The following is a 20,141-nucleotide window of genomic DNA, read 5'->3' as shown; positions in this document are numbered from 1 at the left end:
AGTACCGCGCCCAAAAATATCTGGTTAGCGGGGAACTGGATATAAATAGTTATTTTGTTGTGCCTGACGGTGATGTTGGGAGCTTCAGCCTAAAGGGGTACGTAGCAAATTGTTCATTGTCAGCACTTTCGTATCTAGAGCTCCGGACCCCCTTAGTGTCCGGATAAAAACAACTCATGATACATACTGTTTCTGATTGTTATACACGCATTTTAATGAATGTACTAAAGACAATGTTGTTTGTTAAAAAATATTTACTTAATAGTTTTATTCAATCTACGATTGGTATGGGTAATATGTTGAGGAGAGACTATGGTAAACAGCTATTTCCCGTAGAGTAAGTTCCTGTTATGATTTCAAGACATCGGAGTCTAGAAGTTAATTATGTGTCAGCGCAGAGGAAGTTTTCTCTTTCAAGGTTACACGTTACGCATCACTGGAAACTCAAAGAAAGGAGCTAATATTCACAACTTGACAATTCTGGGGTCATTATTTTACGAAACGAGAATAAACAATGAGCCATTCGATCAAACCTATCTTAAGAAACTGTTGAAGGCTAAGCCTATCGCACCACTTGATCCTCTCCCAATTATGAGCAGTGTTAAAAGTAAAACTATCCAAATAGACTACAGCCTACAATTGTAATTAAGCTATAAATACCTCCTCGATGAAATTAATGAAAGTGATAATCACATAGCGGTAATGGACTATTTTGAAAATAAGTCTTGTATTGTTACATTTCACAGTGGACATAAGGTTTCTACTTGATGGGCGGCGATAGATTACACTGTTTGATTATAATTAGCTTTGACGTTGACGTTGGAATGAGGCCATTTGATGACCAATATATATGGAACTATTTCATCTTCAAAATGTTGCACTGAAGAACATCTGGACTCTACAACTCATCTTTCGAGATCTTTTCCTTGGTCTCTCCTGCATCTCTTTCTCCCTCTTGAATTAATGTTGGGAACAATTCATTCCAGAAGGCAACCATACCTGCGTGTTTGAATCCAAATTCTACTCTCGGTTGCAAGTCAATGACAAGAATAGCTTGTTCATCCTCAGTGAATTCAGGCCATGTGAACTTAGAGAACGCGGAATTTGGCAGTGGACTGGGATCCCTAAGGAAGGTGGAAAATAAATGGAAAACGTAATCGATGGATATCTGAAGATTTTGCTATCGGGGAAAACTTATTCACAGTTCCGACGTTGGTCTGTTTTTTAAAAGCTTCTGTTATGAGCTCTCTTGTTTAGCTTAGATGCCAGTTAAATCAGAATTGTGGTCGTGTGAAGGCTGTTGCGAAAATTTATCTTCATACGGGAAAAGTGGACGTTCGTAAGAAAAAAAATGGTCCCATCAGAAGTGAGGTATTACTGAATGCAAACATTAATAAGATGTATTATCATCTGATTGTTCCGCATAATCTCCTGATCGTTCCTAACTTATAAGGACTCGAAGCACAGGGGTAGTACCGCTGACCTATAGAAAGGTTCTGTGGACAAGGCGCACGTGACTCGTGATGGACTGGAGCAGGGCTGGAGCACGTTATTGAAATTAAACGTTGTCCTTATATTAGCACTCATGGCTTACAATGAATTCCCAGTTATCTGAAATTTCAATGTCGTGTAATTATACGGAAAGAATGTGCTGTTTTGGTTTGAGTCCAGACTAATATATTTAACGGCACTTTCTTAATTTCCTTACCCATCTTTGGCAAAACTCGTCCACATTTTCATAATATTCAGACTTAAGTCCTTCTCTGTTTCAGAATATTTTGGCACTAGCATCGTGAAGAACCATGACAACGTCTTGAAAGGTGCTCCGAACAGAAAGCCCTGTTCCATGCCATGACTTACACCGATCCACTCTGGATACGGAGAATGGATTGGAGTGTGGTTAAACAGGTAGCTGTAGGTCTTTAGTCCTCTCTGAAAAAACAAACAAACAAACAAAAAAAAACAAAAACAAACAAAATAATCAGGGAGTGGAATGCATTTAACCTGTTACGAGCTTGCTAACTGGTGTCATGTATGTATGCAAAGAACAATAGGATACTTTGACACGCGGTTACATCATAGCCACCTGTCTATCGGAGAAGCAAAACATAAAAAAAAAATTGAAGAAGGTTGGTTTTGAATGTTAGGGTAGATATAATGGCCAACTCTCTGGACAGGCACCTCAATGAAATTTCTACTTCACGGCATTGCTAGTATTTCAGGTTCCAATTCTCAAATTGGTTCCATAGATTCTGCAACCCCAAGGTACCAGCTCCCCCCAACCCTTGAAAAATCCTGGATCCGTCCCTGATACACAGTGGAAAGCAATAGTTATTGAGATTGGGCATCATGTGTCTGTAAAACCTGACTAACAATTAAAACAAATCAAACAAAATTAGAAACCTGATAATAAGCCTTAGCATCCCGTAGCATGGGTGCAACAAATGCATAATCACCAAGGCATTCAAGCATTGATCTCCGCATGGCGAGTTTGTCTTCTGGGTCAGCGTGGTCTGTGTACTTGAAGAGAACGACCTTTTCAGCGAAGACGTTTCTTCCTCGGGTAAAAACGACGCTATCCTTGATAAAAGACTCAAACAACTTTCTTTCCACTCCATTCTCGACCTGATCTGGTGGCAGCATCGCATACAAGGCTCCTTCGTTTGACGTAGTGCCTGTCAGAACATCAACTCGGTGAAATTTGCCATCTCTCAACAGTTTTTCGGGTAGATCTGGCAAAAACTCGCCGTCAACAACAGGACCAGCGATATCTTGCGGACCTCGGTACACGGGATAGATAATTTGGCTTTGGACTTCCAAAATGTCTTCAATAGTTTTTCCCCTTACGCATGAAATCAGTTGTGGACCCAAGCTACAGTTCACCAGATTGGCAAACATTTCCAAATGCTTGGTATCTTTCACTTTGCCACTGTAAAGCGGGTACGAGGCTGAGCCACTCTGGATGATAACTCTTTTGAATAAACCTTTAGACAAAGGTGACAGCAACTGAAGTGACACGGATACAGCCCCGGCACTTTGACCAAATAAGGTCACTCTGTTGGGATCACCGCCGAAACTGGCAATGTTGTTTTGGACCCATTGCAAGGCAAGGACCTAAAATAATAAAACAAAATTACTGCTTCATTTACGCTTCACCCACATATTTTCCACCAAGAACGTTTATCACCCAAATAATTCACGCAGAATTTTAGATGAGCACGATTAACTACTTATTAACCGAGAGCAAGGTCTTAACGGGAAAATCTCAGTCCGAGACCAATCGCTCGGGCAAGGTCGAGGTCTGAGATTTTTCCGTAAGGACCGAACGTTCGAGGTTAATTGCGTTCGAAGAACGCAAACCTAATTTTGGGCTGTGGCTTTCCACAGTTGCGTTTCCTGTGTACGGTTATAAGCAGAAAGACTCCACATTCCTGTAAGGACACCAAAATTGCCACCCCACTTGATTTTTGCAGGGGCATGTCACGGCCAGTAAACCGGTACTGTTTGATACTAAGACATGTGATTACATGTGATAAGACTTGTGGTGAACATGTGAGCATGTAAGCAAGCCATGCGAGCTCGTCTTTGCGCTGGATCTTTCGTTGACTTCTTTCCATTCAGGCACCGTGGGCTTAGCTATTTTGTGCCCTCAGCGTTGGATATTGATGAATATAAAAGCTTCGACGGTAGCATTTATCGAAATCTGAGGGAATTGTCCTGGTTTATTTTGCATGTTAACGAACACGACTTTGAATCGCCTTGGCTTTGGAATGTTAATTGTGGGAACAGCTATATTTTGATTGCATTTGTTGATTAGCTTCAATCGCGACAGATACATGCAGCTCAGTCTTTATCCCGTCAAATTTTTTTTGGAATCGGTGGAAAAAGATCCATAAGAGTGTGCCTGAACCAAGGAACGGCAAATTACGTAAATACTGTCTACTTTATTCATTAGGGGAAATACGCGAACCAGTCCGGCACGGAGTTTGTTTACGCTGACGATAAACGAGCTCACGACTGCAAATGTTTGCTTATATTTGTGCTTCAAACTTAGAATAATGTATATAAAATATACTTTTTCAAATTAAGTTTTACGCTTAAACATTACCAGCTAATGAGAGAATAATTTAGCACGAAATTTGAGTCTACGGAAACTGGCGCTGTCACGCAACGAATCAACAAATCATAGTTCGTACAGGGACCTCTTAAACTGGCATGGACTGTGACACTATGATATATCTGTCTGTAAAACCTCGGTTGTCGATGCAAAACGTTGATTTTAGCAATAGAAAGAGCTTCAAAGTCACCTAGTGAAACCATTTATTTAAGGTATGTGTATTAAAGTGACGGCGTCGAACGCAATCTTTGATCACTCGGCTACTGGTAAGTTGTTGAGTATACTCACTGCTTTTTGCTTTGTCTTTGTAGGCCCGTAATCGGCCCGTGAGCATTACGGGAGAATAAATCCCTACAATTGGCCAATCAGAGCGCGCGTAAGATCGGCTACAAACACAAGCCATATTATAAAAGTAATTAATTACTAGTTAAATACCTGGTCCAGCATTCCATAATTGCCCTTTATTTCGGTGTCTGGGATGTTTAGGAAACCCAGTATTCCCAGCCGATAGTTAAAAGTCACCAAGATGATGTCATTGAATGATGCCAGAATGCCTCCTGGGAATTCTGTTGATGAACTGTAAGAGAATCCGCCGCCATGAATCCACACCATGACAGCCATCTGGTCATCAGGTTTGACAGTTGATGGCACAAAGACGTTAAGAAAAAGACAATCCTCGCTTTCTGGTTCTGAATTAGAATTGACACAAATTATGATCAAGAAATCAGCTATCAGTTATTACCTACGAAGAATAAAAGTCCAGCTACAGTATATATAATTTATTCATAACCATATGAGGAAGTAGCAGATCCCATTAAAATAGTGCTCAATACACATATAGTGTAGAGCTGAGTATATGACAGTTGATGAACTGTAAGAGAATCCGCCTTATCTTGCCTCTTCGTTATTACTCATATAATTTATTCATAAAAAAAAAATCCCGCAGAAGATAATGTATAGATCACTCTTGAATTATGTGACCTATTTTCTTCGTTTTTCCCCCAGGATTCGTCACTACCTGGCTGATAGTCTTATGCTAAGGTCTGCAAATGCAGAGAAAGTTCAGTCAGCGACACTACTCGCCGGCTAGGAAATATTCCACTACTCCAGTCTAGTTGTCCAAACTAACCAGGGTGAACGTGCACTATCGCACAACGGAGTACTTTGCTGGTGTCGACAAAGTTTCCAATGGAGTACAGTGTCCAATGGAGTACAGTGTCAAGCCAGAGTGAAATACATTTCCTCCTTCAGACCAAAATGGTCAAAATCAGGAGCTCTATATCTTTTCTCATGCAAACCCAAACCCCTCAAAAACTATACCCTTTGGGAGAAACCGCCCCGGGGGTATGGTCGGTGGACATGCAAATGGTTGACAGGCGAAACACGAACATAATTGGTGAAGACAGGAAAACTTTGACCTTTATGCATCAGTCAATTCCAGCAGTGCCCATCCCCCCCCCTCGGGGGCTAACCCCCGGGCATTAGCATTTTTTTTTTTTAAATGGGCAAATTCCCCGGGGTGGGGACACATAAGCTGTCTAAATGCCCCGGGGTGGGGACGAAGAAAGAGGGCAAATGCCCAGTCCCCGGGATCGTCGCTTTCCAACACCTTCGCAGTTTTTTAATTAATCAGTGAATAAAACGGTCAACTGTTCAGTATTTTAATGAAACGGTAAGACTTCAAGGACAACAGTACGTGTTAGTAGATTCTGATTATATTTATTTCTTTATATTTGTTTTTAACAGTTTGCTAGACGATAGCTGGGATTGCGGCGGACGTGCCCCCAGCCGCGAGCGATGATAGGCGCCTGTATTCGCAGACTGCTTTTTCTGTGAAGAATCAAGACATTTTAAATGATGTTGCATTGCATTTTAAGCTCGCAAGATCTGTCTTGAAGATCGCATCATTTGAATTCGCAAACCTTAAGTATTTTATCTCCACTTTCATGAATTTAAAATACGAAATAGTCACGTTCACGTCAGTGATTGTTTTGTGATAAACAAAATATAGTTCACCTTGTCGCTTATATTTATATGCTTGCAAGTAATGAAGAAATATCTAAAATTGAGGAAACACACCTTTAAAAACATCTGCAAGTTTCTCTAGTCCCTGACGGACAAGCCATTGTTCGACAAACGCCTCGTCTTTCCCGATGAACTCATCCATGGCACTTTCCAAAACAAGTGTGCCGAATGCCCGGGACTGACAACGTGGACAAATGCCCCGCGGTTGCCCGGGGGGGGGGGAAATGGGCACTGCTGGAATTGACTGATGCATTAAAGCTTTGCTCCAACGAGTATGTTTTTCAAAGACGTCCTCTTTCTGTACGAAAGCAGGCAAGGGTCATTATAGATTTCTCTTAGCAGAGGCTGATTAATTTGTAGAGCCGACATCCTTTCGCTAAAGTTAACTTCTGAAAGAGTGAACTGTCTACAAGGTTATCTTGGTAGCTTCTGTCGTGTAGTCTATTGTAGGTTTGAATTGTGTAATGTTTTCTTCAAATGTCGTTTTTGAAGAGTCGGTTAATTGTTATTAATTGCATGACGGAACCTCAAAACCGTTCATTGTCCATCGTCCATCGTCTATAGTCCACCGTCCACAGTCCATCTTCAAGGTTCCTGGTTTTAGTACATGCCCTCGGCACTAAATTATTCATGACTTAATTTTGTGATTGTTTTTTTACAGGATGGGAAAATTTGCAATTTGCTCTTCAGTTGTAAATATCATATGCTTATAAGAACGCACAAGACTTCCATGAAAAAATACCGATCAGTATACTTTCAGAAAGTAGCTCGTGAATAGCTCGGTTTAATAGTGTGCACACCCATGCTGCGCTGTTGACAGACTACCGACAGAACTGCACTTATGCTAATTCAAGCAATCTCTGATAGTCACACAAGCAATTTCTTTGAGGAAGGGTAAAATGGGCTGAAAGTCGTTTCCCCTAATGCTAGGTTTTTCTGTAATAATAAATTTAAACGTCTTATTTCCGATATAATTTAAAGCATACGAAAACCAAGAAATGCAACATCGAAATTTAGCAGCAAATAGCATGACAAATAACTTAGCTTGAAATAACCTGACCTGGCTCAAAACCGCTAATCGGCACCGGCAGACTCGGTCGCGGGCAAGCTTTTCCATAACTCGTTGCATCCCTGATTCCAGTCCAAGGTTTTGCAGGCTTTGGCTCAGCAAATCTCAAGTCTCCGACTGGAGGTTCTGCATACGGGATACCAAGATACTCGTAGGCTGATTTACCAAGCGGAAGAGACTCGATTTTGCCCATGACTGCTCCAGCCTCGGTCTCCACGGTTGAAGGACGTATAATATCGTCTTGGTCGCCTCGGACTAACCGTAACCCGAAAACGAAGTAGCATGCCACAACTAAGATGAAGGGATGACGGTGAAGTGATCTCATTGCCAAGCTATAGTGTTCGTTACTGCAGGTTTTTGCCATGTGTCCTTGCGCAAGTGAAATGTTGCAGTTGTGTTACACCGCCGCTACAGACGAATGCATTCTATCCAGATCCCTCTCTTTATTGACTTATCCCATTTGAACTATTACCACAGTATTCGACTGACAAATATGATAAGTGGATATTATGAAGCACAGATCGATCACTGCCACTGCAATGCACTGCAATGAACAGTACCGTCCTGGATTGGCAAATGTCCTCCTCCAGGCAGTGACAAAATTTGTCCGGGGGCGAGGGGAGACAGGTACTGGTGGAATTGACTGATGCATTATATCAGTTCCACTGCCATCGTGTCCTTTTAAATTGGGGTCAGGTTATTGTGAAGAGAACAATGTTTGCAAAGACCTCAAAATTAACGCTAATTAAAATAGTCATTGATTTTTGCTTGGCCTTATGCGTCTAAATCTTTGACGTCATTGGGTGAGGCAGATGGCGTGACATCCATGATACACCTTACTTGAAAATATTGGCAATGCACGGTCACTGAGGTGAGAAAAGGGTCGAAGAAAAAAATACACAGCAGCACTGAACAACGGATAAACACTCTTCGATATGCAGGTAGTTAAATTTCGTACTTATTTCTTGACCGTGACGTGTGCCGTCCTTTTGGTATCGAAGACAACCCTAGCTGAAGTCAATGAGGACAAACTTTCCCCCGTTGTTCAGACCGAGTCCGGGGCAATTGTTGGCACGGTTGAGACTCTTCCACACGGCAAAACAGCACACCAGTATCTTGGTATCCCATATGCTGAACCTCCGGTCGGAGACTTAAGGTTTGCAGACCCAAAGCCGGTTAAACCTTGGTCAGGAACAAAACAAACCACAGAGTACGGAGCCTCGTGTATGCAGAGCCGATTGCCTATTCCTGGTGCACCTACAGGTAATGTATATGTGTGTTTGTGTGTGTACGTGTATATGGATGTGTGATGGCCCCCGGGTAGAAAAATCTGCGGCAATGCCTGCATTTGGAAGCCATAGAAGAAGAAATGCGAGCCTGATGAACTTTGCCATTCGTACCACACGATTATTATATTTGTCGTCATCAATATCCAGCGACGAGTTCGAGGTCGAGTTTCGAGTCTTCCTAGACTAGCTTGTGAAAAGAATTACACCAAAGAATTATGTAAAAAAAAAATCGCCGCCGTGAGGATGACGTTTGCACGAAATATTGTCGTCTACCTGCAGCCGGCGACGAGTTGAAAGTGGTGCGTGACAAGGTGATAGCTGGAGGGCGCAATATGCCGACACGCGTGGAGAGCTCGTCGATCCTCGGCAGTCGTCTTTTCTAATGGTCCAATGCAAACACCACTGTCACGCAGACTCAAGTCTAAGCGTTCATAGCCCAGTTTCACTTGTTATAACCGTAAGTTAACCCTCTTTAAGCTAATTTCTGCTTATCGATATCCGTCGAGGTGACACAAGAAATGCAAATTTATGCAAAATCAGTGGATTAACTCAGACCGGTTGTGTAATAATCGTCTCATCAACACTAAAGTGAACACAGCCTGATCGAACTAAAGTTGTTGTCGTCAAAGTGTTTAATAAAAATTCCCTCTTGTTTGGAATGTAGGTATCGCTCGTACTCTTTTATATCTAAATTGCAATATCTTTTTTTGGGCTCGTGGAGGTGACGTGTACCAGACAGGTAATAACGTTTTATTTATAACTGTGTGTGTCAGAAGCATGCTGGAACATGAAAGCTGCAAAGTCTTTGCTGCATTAGTTTATATTTTCCTTTTCAATTTTCTTTCGTTCGTCGTTTTTTTCCGCAACCAGGATCAGTACCGTTTTTTCAATGATCATCTCCTAGATACATGTCATACATGTAATCATGGCTTATAGGAACCAAGCGAAAGTGTAGAATTTTCAAAATGTCACGAAAGCTCAAAGCATCGTATAATGTCTATAGTTAATAAAATATAAGGCCAGGCATGTAGACTTAATGCATTAGCTTCGTCTCGTTTCCTATGTATGGAGCAAAGTCGCATTATTCATGCCTTTGTCATCATGAGGGTCCCGGGATACCGCCAATCAACCTGTTACTAAGAATGACATCATCGCCGAACAATTTCGCGCTTAGGACAACAGACTATGCCTATTTAAAATATTCCCAAACTTTGTTCGTACCCTTTTGTTCAGTGTCTTTGAAAGGGGCAGCAAAGTGCTGAAAAAAGCTAGTTTTGCTCCGTTGTCTACCGTGAACAACCTGGTAGAGAGAATCTACGCTGTTGTAAAAAAATAATAATAAACTGACCTTCCTTATTTAGTGAAGCTCAGAGAGGACTGCCTTTTCCTCAACGTATTTGTCCCGTCAGCAATAAAGCCCGATGTCAAACTAGCGGTCATGGTGTGGATTCATGGAGGGGGATTCATCATAAGCTCTTCCACAAATTTCCCCGGGGGAGTCATGGCCACCTTCAATGACGTCATCATTGTGACAGTCAACTATCGCCTGGGAGTACTTGGCTTTTTTAACATCCCTGGCACTGATTACAAAGGAAATTTTGGCATGATGGATCAGGTACAAAATTTGATTGCAATGTAGAAAATGTACACAATTTACTTGAACCTGATGACATCAGTAGCAAATACATGGACAACTGACGAGTAATAAGCTGACTGGTGAATGATTATCACTAACTAAAAATCACGAGTGATTGATAACTAATCGAAGTCAGAAATTGTTTGTCAATGACATCAATGTACAACTGCTGTTTATTTATGTCCACTTATTGATTCCCTATACAGTCGAACCTCCCGTAAGCGCTTACAGGAGGTGGTCGCTTACGAGAGCTTAGACCATAGGGGTCAAAATTTTGCCTCATTAGCATATGGTAACTACAGAGACTTACCCCTTGTCTTAAATGTTTTAATCACGTGAAAAGTCAATTTCGAGAGCAAAATCCGGTACTTCCCATTGACAAGTTTCCGTCTCTTGTACTACCCGGGAATGCATTCTGAACATAGACTCAGTAACTTTGGATGTTATTTATTCTCTTTAACAACATTTGGGTAGTTGAATCTATTTGATTGGCCTTTATAATTCTAGGTGCTGGCATTAAAGTGGGTTCAAGCCAACATTGCAAGTTTTGGTGGCGATCCCAACAGAGTGACTATATTTGGTGAGAGCGCAGGAGGAGTGGGTGTTTCTCTTCATCTAGTATCGCCATTGTCCAAAGGTTTGTTCCACAGAGCCATAATACAAAGCGGTGCAGCCTCGTCTCCTTTATTCTGTGGAAAGGTTACTAACACAGCTCAGGTAGAGTTGTTCACCAAACTTACAAACTGTACCTTGGGACGAAATCATGTCGAGTGTCTTCGAGGCAAAACGGCTGAGGAAATTACGACAGCACAGAGCGACTTGACGTATCCTAATGTTGACGAACCTTCACAAGATTTATTAGCGCCTACAGTTGATGGCCACTTTTTACCAGATCTGCCAGAAACCCTGTTCAAGGCAGGTCTGTTCCACCCTAATATTGATGTTATCACTGGTGTCAACTCCAACGAAGGTGCCTTGTATGCAATGCCAATGATAACCCAGCTCAAAGATGGAATGGACCGACTCATGTTTGAATCTTTCACAAAAAAGTAGCTTTATGGTCGAGAGAAGAGCAAGATTCTCGAAGAATTGATTTTTCACGAGTACACAAACCATGAAGATCCAAATGACAAAATTGCTGTTCGCCAGTTGATGATGGACAGTGTTAGTCATTCAGATTTTGTTGCACCCACCTTACTCGAGGCCAACGCTTTGGCAAAGGTAAGAATAAGATAACAAAAACACAGAAGATCGCATGTTGCTCGTCACTCATCACTGCCTCTTCGTAATCTTTTACTTCCTTTGCATGACTTATGAGACTTCCAGCCTCTCTTAGTTCGTCAACAGCATATTTACCATCAACAAGAAGCTAATTGTAACAACGTAAAACTGTTGAAATTCATTCCATATCCGTCTCCATAGGGTTGTATCGCGGAGTAACTTTCTGCTTTTAGTAGTTCCTTAACTACTTGACCCTGCTATAGGCCGGCATTTTCAGGACACGAAGCTGTCTTCAACTGTGTCTAGATAGTTGTGCTATTACAACAAAGTTATCCATAATTTTGTGATGCAGGAGAAGACCGCCATTGGCAGCAGGCGGGAAATACAAGGCAAACGAAATAGTTTATTCCATTTCTCCTTGAATTTAAAATAGGGAGGACAAGCAACATACGTTTATGTGTTCGACCACAGACCAGTCTATTCACCTATGCCTGACTGGATTGGCGTGGCGCATGGCATTGAGATCGGATTTGTGCCTGGTGCACCTTTCAGCAACATACCTGAGCCAGTCTTGAACATGATGGTTGCGAAGTACTCCGAGATAGAAAAGGGGCTGAGTCTTTATATCATGAAACTATGGACGGACTTTGCCAAATACGGGTAAGAACGTGTCCGGAGGTTGTGATTGACAATACTTAGTGTTTATGAAGGGAATGTAGATATTAACGCGCTGTTAGAGCTTCAGACTTCAGACCCATTGATCAGCGGGCGAACCTATCGCCACTTTTCGCTAAAGAAATATGTGACCATGACGTCTGGCAATATTTCAGTCCCCACCCTTCACCTTTCCCCGAGTTTTCTGATGGGTATTGTTTCGAACTTGCAAATTTTGTGGGTTATAAACTCCAGTAGGCAAACATTCCATCGGGAGCTGGTGTGAGAGTACTTCTGGTGTGTTGCCATATGTAAAACCCAAAATGTATCTTTTCAAATACATAAATAAGATTTACATTACATTACATTAACGAATGCAGTTTTTTACATTTCTTTCTTTTAGATCTCCAAATCCACCCGACTCTGGTCCTTTGCCAGTCACATGGCCGAAGTTTACAGAACAAGAACAGGAATATCTTGTCCTCGATGTGAAACCGAGGGTGGAGAGCAGGTACCAAGCCGAGAAAGTTGCATTTTGGAACGAAATTGTCCCCAAAATTCTAGAGCTTACGAAGACGGAGAAAAACAAAACTGAAGAAAAGGCGCCAAAGGATGAGCTGTAAACATTATGTTAAAATAAAGTTGTACAGGTTATAATCATTATGCTTGTCCGTGTTGTTTTAGTGAGACGAGTAAATTGCATACTGAAGTGAAATGTCGGAGACGTCACATGCACCCTGTATTACTAGATACAGATCTCTTTTCAAGTGCAACCCCAGGTTGGCTCGTTAAGTCGCTTTGCACGAGCTAAATTAAATAATTAATTGGTTGAAGAAATTGCCGTCACAAACTAACCTCTTCCTCCTCCTCTTCTTCTCGCGGCTCACTGGTTTATGTTATATCGCAAGTCTGGCACTGTATATCAGACACCGGCTGCTAATGAGGTACGGAAAATGCAATGCAAAATATGTAACTTGCATCACAGCTTGTTTTGGAAAGTGTTACTGACCAGAGCGATCTCAAAATCAGGGCCAAGTTAGCGATACATGTTTAGTGTAGTAAGGCAGAGATATGTGTGTCAAGTTAACAAAACTTCGGGGTCTTTGTTGCTGTCATTTAATATTTGATCAAGATTAATTTTTGCACGAAAGATCTCCCGTAGAATGCCGAAAGCAACATTTTCAAGTCCCTAAATTCCAGAGTTTTCTAGGGGTAAATATGTCTCCAGACCTCCCTAGAAGTTCGCGCTTCCGGCGCTCGCTCCCTTGTCCTCCCCCTTTCCCATTACAAAAAACCTAGCTGCGGCCTCAGCAAAATTCTCAGTCACTCTGGAAACTAATGCTTCACATTCTTCATGCACACACGTGTTCTTAAATACAAATGAAAAATGCCACATCGACAAAAACTAAAATTAGAAATCAATCATTGTTAGTGATTTTACCACCTACTGCACCATCAAAGGTAACTTTGCTGATGGGCTTAAGAAATCAATGGCACAAACTATTTCATTCCCTGACAATATAATTGACAGCTTACTACGTAATTTTTCTGTAGACAAGTGCGTGGTTATTGTTTTCCCGCGGTTTTCTTTCGCGTCACGCACGACGGACTATAAAAAGAAAGAGGGACTATTCGTAGTCTACGATATCTGCAAATTACGTCATATCCACCATATTATAAGAGCAAGACTCCTTCAGTATATTATCGATTGCCAGACCGTGTTTTCCTAGGCCTTGTTTTCCGCTGAGGTCCTTGTTCCTCGTGTTACTTTTTCTAGTCAACAACAGCAACAACAAACAAATAATTTTATTATGACTCGCATATTAATTTACAGAAATATATACGCATTAAGTTAAAAAAGCTTGACAATAGCAACAGCGCGAACCCCCAGGTAGCCTGGGCTAATCTAGGCGGGACACATCTATATTTATATTAGACCATTAATACATAAATAAGATTGTTATGCAACTACTTATAGAAGGATTTAACAAAACCGTTTAATCCGAGTACATTTACATATTTTACAGTCCAGTCCAATATTTTCAAAATTTCATAAGTGCCAAAGGACTTGATTTCATCTGTCAAATTCCGCGTGACGTAGGAATCCCAGGTGAGTGTCACATGCAGAACATATTTAACATCGAGTCTTATTGTCGAGGAGGGAATACAGGTATAGTCACGGAACAGTAATGAAGATCAGGAAAACATTCTTTAATATGAAGTTAGATCCATTCCGATTTTTTTGCGTAACCGTGACCTGTGCTGTCCTTTTTGCATCTAATTTAACACGAGCTGAACTCGACGAGAGCCATCGTTCTCCTGTTGTGCAAACCGACTCCGGTGCAGTGGTTGGCAAGGTCCAGAATCTTCCACACGGCAAATCAGTGCACGAGTACCTTGGTATCCCGTATGCAGAACCTCCGGTCGAAGAATTGAGGTTTGTAGCTCCGAAACCTGTCAAACCTTGGTCTGGAATAAAAAGCGCCACAGAATTCGGAGCCTCGTGTGTTCAGCACGAGTCATTACCCTTCCCTGGGATAGAGAAGACTCATTCAGGTGTGTCTCTTTAAAGAAGACTTAGTATAAGCTTGTCCAAAAGCTGCCGATGTCAAAACAACTTTCTAGACCTCGGGACAATCAAAGCCGCAAAAGGCCTGATGTGAAACATGGCTAGGATTGAAATTTGCCGAAATAGGTGAGCTCGCTGCGCAGAAAACCACAAGCGTGACAAAAAATTACTGCGATTCCTAACCCCATCAAAGTTTAGAAACGTGTGTACCCTGCTAGCAGAGTCTCCTTTGATCTTCCTGGAAAATCGAAGGCTACTCTGTTCGCAGGGTAAAATGCGTGTTACTTTCGATAGTTTTTGATTCACAGGCTTGTGAAAATTTATTTATTTACACGGGAAACAGTATTCTGTTGGGCATACTGTATTGGGGACTGGACTGGACTTGTAAAACGCGGACTTGTAAAACGTGGACTGGCAAAACACGAACTTGCAAAACGCGGACTTGTAAAACGCGGACTAGAATAGTTGTCTTTATTCAAACGATCATTTCTTATCCAAAGAACTTCAAATACTAATCAACTGTATATACATTTAACATACTTAGAGCAACCAAGTAACGTTACATCCATTCTATCCAAACAAATCTTGCTATATATTAAATAAATGACAATTAATTTGGCCGCATCAAATGGTCAAATTCTAAACTTAATATAGACAGCCAAGCATGACTTGGCAAGCTGGTCTAGACCGTACCCCTGTAAACTCTAACTAAATGCTGCTAAACAGTGGCTGAGAAACATAGAAAAGTGAAAATACCTGGTGCTTTTATCCTCTATTCTCACAGCGCCCGACTTCAAACTTTTGGCGCTTCTACGAATACCGACTATTCTAATAATTGCAATTTTCATTGTGAACAAACAAAGAAACAACAAGACAACAACAAGTAAAGATAATTTCTCCTTCTACTTTTTAAGCGGGGTACAGTGAAGATTGCCTCTTCCTCAATGTGTTTGTCCCATCAACAATTAAACCTGACGACCAGCTCACGGTGATGGTGTGGATTTATGGCGGTGGATTCTGGTATGGTAGTTCTACAGTTTATCCTGGTGGCGTCTTAGCAGCCTTTAATGACATCATCGTCGTGTCATTCAACTATCGTCTGGGAGTACTTGGCTTCTTTAACATTCCGGGTACTGATTATAAAGGAAATTATGGGATGTTGGATCAAGTACGATAATCAGACAGAAGCGATATAATATTGTATGGGGGAGTCAAGAGGGTTAGCTGTTAGTTACTTAAATCAGAGATTATCTATCCGTTTTGTTCTCACGACGACAAATCTGTGAATGGACCGTTCTCATACAACAACAACAACAACAACAACAGCAACAACAACAACAACAAGCTTTTATTACCAGATTAAAAGTAAAACTTAAATTGCAGCATAATATATTAATGAAAGTTCAGATTGAGACTGGAAGTAAGCTTAACAAAGGCATCTCTAACATTCGTTATTATAATTACTCCATGTCGTCCACGCTTGGTCCATGTGAAAGTCACTCCCAGAAGTACAGAGGTTCATTTAAGGGAAAACTGCCATTTGTAGATGACCACTTGAGAATTTGACACGTAGAATGCATGTAGATGACGCCAATGCAAAACCAGTAAAGGGCTTCTCGTTTGTGCTGGCTAACAAAACAGTGATACAACAAAATAAAATAGTAAAGAGAAACAATTCGCCGCCTTGTTGGTCCGCATGGTAATATTTCAAAACCTTTCCACACTAGCGGTATATGATCTATATTGTGGGCAATCTAAAAATGTAGATGCACGCAGTTATTTACTGAATGACAGTTATCCTCTGAATATTAAGTAGTATGTTACTTATTTAAACGTTGGCTGAGTGACCTTTGCAATTGCAGGTGCTGGCATTAAAGTGGGTCCAAGCCAACATTGCAAGTTTTGGCGGCGATCCCAACAAAGTGACCATATTTGGCGAGAGCGCGGGGGGAATGAGCGTTTCTCTTCATTTAGTGTCGCCATTGTCCAAAGGATTGTTCCACAGAGCCATAATGCAGAGCGGTGCAGCGTCCACGCCTCTTTTCTGTGGAAAAGTTGTTAAAACAGTGCAGTTAGAGTTGTTTGCCAAACTTACGAACTGTCCCTTGGGACCAAATCATGTAGAATGCGTGCGCGGCAAGACTGCTGAGGAAATTCTCAGGCTGCAAAGGGGTTTGACGCTTCCTTACTACGCAGGCACACAAGATATAGTAGGACCTACAGTTGATGGCTACTTTTTACCAGATCTACCGGAAACTCTGTATAAAACAGGTCAATTCCACCCTGATGTTGATGTTATAACTGGTTTTAGCTCCAACGAAGGTGCCTTGTTTGCAATGATGATGCCACCTGAACTAGTGAAAGATGGAATGGAACCAAACACGTTTAAATCGTTTATTAATGGTGGGTTCGTTTATGGTCGAGAGAAGAGCAAGGCCCTCGAAGAATTGATTTTTCTTGAGTACACCAACCATGAAGATCCAAATGACAAAATTGCTGTTCGCCAGTCGATGATGGACAGTGTCGGTCATTCAAATTTTGTTGCACCCACCTTGCTCGAGGCCAACGCTTTGGCAAAGGTAAAAAATACAACCGACATATAAAATAAACCGCGTGTTCAGTTCTCGTCCCCTGTTCGTTGATTTTTCTAACATGAATTTATCTGGCTTCGGACCAACTATGGAATCAGAGCAACTGTTGGAATTCATGTTCACACCGCTCTTTCATAGTTGCTTTAGCACAAATGGCTTCCTGAGCTTGTTTACAGATGTTAATCTTTATTATTTCGTGGCGTACCTGGAAACTAGCTTACACTGACCACGTTAATAAAACGATTGATTGATTGATTGAATGCTATAACGATTGGGTTATCCATTGTTTGGTCCAGCCTAACACCACTTTAGTTAGCAGAGATATCGCTCAGGAAATACTAGGGGATAATCATGATGTCTATTTTCCTTTCAATGTTAAACAGGGAGGACGACCACCTTATGTATATGTGTTCGATCACAGACCAGTCTATTCACGCATACCTGACTGGACGGGCGTGGTGCATGCTATGGACGTTGGATTTGTGTTTGGTGCACCTTTCAAGAACATACAAGACCCATTTGTAAATATGATGGCGATGAAGTACTCGGAGATAGAAAAGGGGCTGAGCCTTTATATCATGAAACTGTGGACGGACTTTGCCAAATATGGGTAAGAACGTAATTTGAGTTTGATTTATAATTCGAAGTATTTATGAGGTGGTGGATATGGCGTCGGAGCCCAGACCCACCGATCCGTGGATGTTCACTGTCTTCGTGAAGTGCTCTTCTTTCGCCGCTTTTCTGTATCAAAGTAACACTAGTTTTAGCCAATGGGTCGGCGTGTTGAATTTTGGTAGCTCGAGGAAAGTCGCTTATCAGAGGCAGGATGGATGCTTACCTGACCAGATGGAGTAATTATTATATTCCTTTGACCTAAGATCTCTCTTGTGGGAAGCGCGGTGGCCTGTTGCTGTTGTTGTTTAATAACCTTTAAAGCTTTGTGATGTTACTTAACTCCTTCTCTTAGGTCACCAAATCCACCAGAATCTGGTCCTTTGCCAGTCACGTGGCCTAAGTTTACAGAACAGGAGCAGGAATATCTCGTCCTGGATGTGAAACCGAGAGTGGAGAGCAGGTACCAAGCCGAAAAAATTGCATTTTGGAACGAAGTTCTTCCTAAACTGGCCGAGGTTTTGCAAACGAAGAAAAAGAAAAATGGCGAGGAGACGCCAAAGGATGAGCTGTAAACACACACGAAAACGTTGCAGTGGAATTCCCTTTATTTGCACCTATATTTACATTTTATATCTATCTTTTACATTGAATGAGTAAACCTCTCCAGGTCCCTTTCCCTTACCAACGTTTTTTCTTGACCGCCGTGTAAGACATTAGGGAGCTTAAGTAACGACGACGTCGACGCCGAGGACAACGCCTAGTAAAAAATGAATTTATATTTTACCAGCGAAATTCGCTATTGTCTCGATCTGTTTGGTGCGCCAATGGCTCTAAAAATGTGCTCAAGCTAAATATGCAATGACAGCGTTCAATAACAAATGGAAATACGAAAAATTAGCCGTCGTCGTCCACGTTCAGTAGACGACGCAGAATTTGGTCATTTGACGTTGTTATTTTGCAGAGGACGGCAAAGAAATGTGCAAAGATTTATAACGCACATGCACAGCTATTGTTTTGCTCATTAAACCTTTTGTTTGGTGGCGTTCTCGTTGCCGTTGTCGTCGTGGTTTGCTTAAGCTCCCTATTCTTTTCCCTTCTCGACCTTTCTACTCCAAATTTTTTTTTTTTATTGTCGGATAGCCTCCCATATGTAAGCAAATTCTGTGAGCGCTGCAAGGGAATTCCATTATGTAGGGATTAGTTATGATGAGTTTGACCTGAACTGGGCGCTACCGCAAAAGCCTTGACACGAAAGATCTGTTGTTGTCAATAAAGTTCTCAATCAAGTAACGGATTTGTGAGGGACATTTGTTTAGTGTATCTAGCCTTTATAATTAAACTTAATACATACATTTATTTTTAGAGTTGTGATCTAACCTCGTGAGTGGAAAGTATTAAACTACAGAAGTTGACTCAAACTATAGTGTTACTTTTTCCGGATACTATTTCCTGCGCCCGGATTAGTCAGGAAAATGCTGGGATTGAACGATGCCTTGCGCCTCTGTAGCAGCTCGTCGCGTACAGAGCGTTGGTTTCTGAACTGGATGAAAGAGGTACGGCGAGAATCAGATGTTTTGCTTCAGAACACAACACGTAGAGGCTAAATATCCAGAAGCTTCTTCACTGACATGTCCAATGAGGCTTACGTAACGCCATCTTAGATTAATTGGTGAAGACTACGCATACAACATCCGTTACCAGTCTCCCACGAGGTTTTTGTCACACTGAAACGAGTTGTCTTATTAAATGATACTGCTGCGAGGTTTCGTACCGGAGGTGTAAAATTCTAGCTCCGGTACAGTAACCGGGTGAACTCGAGCCGGGGTATAATGTAGACGAATAAAGCAGTCTGTGCCGGTATGCAAGTCACCCCAGTATCATGTAAGCACCCCCTAAGGGGTCTCGTAGTTAGTGTACAGTACCCAAAAATCACTTTCAAACAATAATAGAATCCCTCAGCAATAATAAACCCTGGGATTATACAACTTCGTAAGGGGTTGGGGATGGGCTTATAAACGGAGGGGCTTAAGTATCCAAGGGGGCTCATACGCAGAATAAAAAAAAAACCGTCTCGAAACGAGCTACAGCAGTATTGATCGAAATACGAAGCGTTTAAACATCGTAATAAATCGAATTCATCTCATTTTAAAGTAGAGGGGGCTTATCCCCGGGAGGGAGGGGGCTTACCCGGGGGCTTATAAACGGGAGATCGTCCAAGCGGCAGTTTACAGTATACTCATTCTAACATTTGATTAACAGTCTAATAGGTCGGGCCTCTTATCATTGTGCCATCTCGGCAGCGATATATTTATTCCTTGGTCTTCCTGGTCAAAGTTCATTTCCCAGGAGTCCTCA

At 41.6% G+C, this 20,141-nt stretch overlaps 2 protein-coding genes and 1 pseudogene across 3 annotated transcripts; 2 read left to right on the top strand and 1 right to left on the bottom strand.

Moving 5' to 3' along the window:
• Positions 1-189: 189 nt before the first annotated feature.
• Positions 190-7,792, bottom strand: LOC110067466 (cholinesterase-like). The gene is made up of 5 exons (XM_020774792.2): positions 7,203-7,792; positions 4,553-4,806; positions 2,404-3,114; positions 1,709-1,932; positions 190-1,124 (listed from the first exon to the last, which is right to left on the bottom strand). The coding sequence occupies exons 1-5, from the start codon at positions 7,573-7,575 to the stop codon at positions 899-901; spliced, it is 1,788 nt and encodes a 595-aa protein (XP_020630451.2). The 5' UTR covers positions 7,576-7,792; the 3' UTR covers positions 190-898.
• Positions 7,793-7,950: 158 nt separating this feature from the next.
• LOC110067467 (cocaine esterase-like) lies at positions 7,951-12,672 on the top strand (annotated as a pseudogene). Its single transcript, XR_016205717.1, has 5 exons — positions 7,951-8,474; positions 9,862-10,115; positions 10,644-11,357; positions 11,791-12,017; positions 12,415-12,672. The product of XR_016205717.1 is annotated as a cocaine esterase-like (transcript).
• A 1,454-nt stretch (positions 12,673-14,126) lies between these two features.
• On the top strand, positions 14,127-19,078 carry LOC110067488 (cholinesterase-like). The gene is made up of 5 exons (XM_089283538.1): positions 14,127-14,567; positions 15,495-15,748; positions 16,443-17,159; positions 17,555-17,781; positions 18,139-19,078. Exons 1-5 carry the CDS (start codon positions 14,201-14,203, stop codon positions 18,356-18,358), a joined length of 1,785 nt encoding a protein of 594 aa, XP_089139664.1. The 5' UTR covers positions 14,127-14,200; the 3' UTR covers positions 18,359-19,078.
• Positions 19,079-20,141: the final 1,063 nt, after the last annotated feature.

Source organism: Orbicella faveolata, unplaced genomic scaffold (genome assembly GCF_042242905.1).
Source record: "Orbicella faveolata isolate gen_17 unplaced genomic scaffold, um_ofav_v1 contig_12, whole genome shotgun sequence".
Lineage (NCBI taxonomy): Eukaryota > Metazoa > Cnidaria > Anthozoa > Scleractinia > Merulinidae > Orbicella > Orbicella faveolata.
The sequence above is the reverse complement of the archived record's forward strand: the minus strand, read 5'-3'. Positions and strand labels throughout refer to the sequence as shown.

Bases quoted from the DNA above. Each gene is read 5' to 3' on its own strand.
- LOC110067466 (XM_020774792.2), bottom strand. From the start codon at position 7,575: ATGGCAAAAACCTGCAGTAACGAACACTATAGCTTGGCAATGAGATCA. The intron at 3,115-4,552 runs GTATTTAACTAG...TTATTATTTTAG, and splicing joins ATTATGGAATGCTGGACCAG to GTCCTTGCCTTGCAATGGGT. The intron at 1,933-2,403 runs GTTTCTAATTTT...TTGTTTTTTCAG, and splicing joins ATGCTAAGGCTTATTATCAG to AGAGGACTAAAGACCTACAG.
- LOC110067488 (XM_089283538.1), top strand. From the start codon at position 14,201: ATGAAGATCAGGAAAACATTCTTTAATATGAAGTTAGATCCATTCCGA. The intron at 14,568-15,494 runs GTGTGTCTCTTT...CTACTTTTTAAG, and splicing joins GATAGAGAAGACTCATTCAG to CGGGGTACAGTGAAGATTGC. The intron at 17,782-18,138 runs GTAAGAACGTAA...TCCTTCTCTTAG, and splicing joins ACGGACTTTGCCAAATATGG to GTCACCAAATCCACCAGAAT.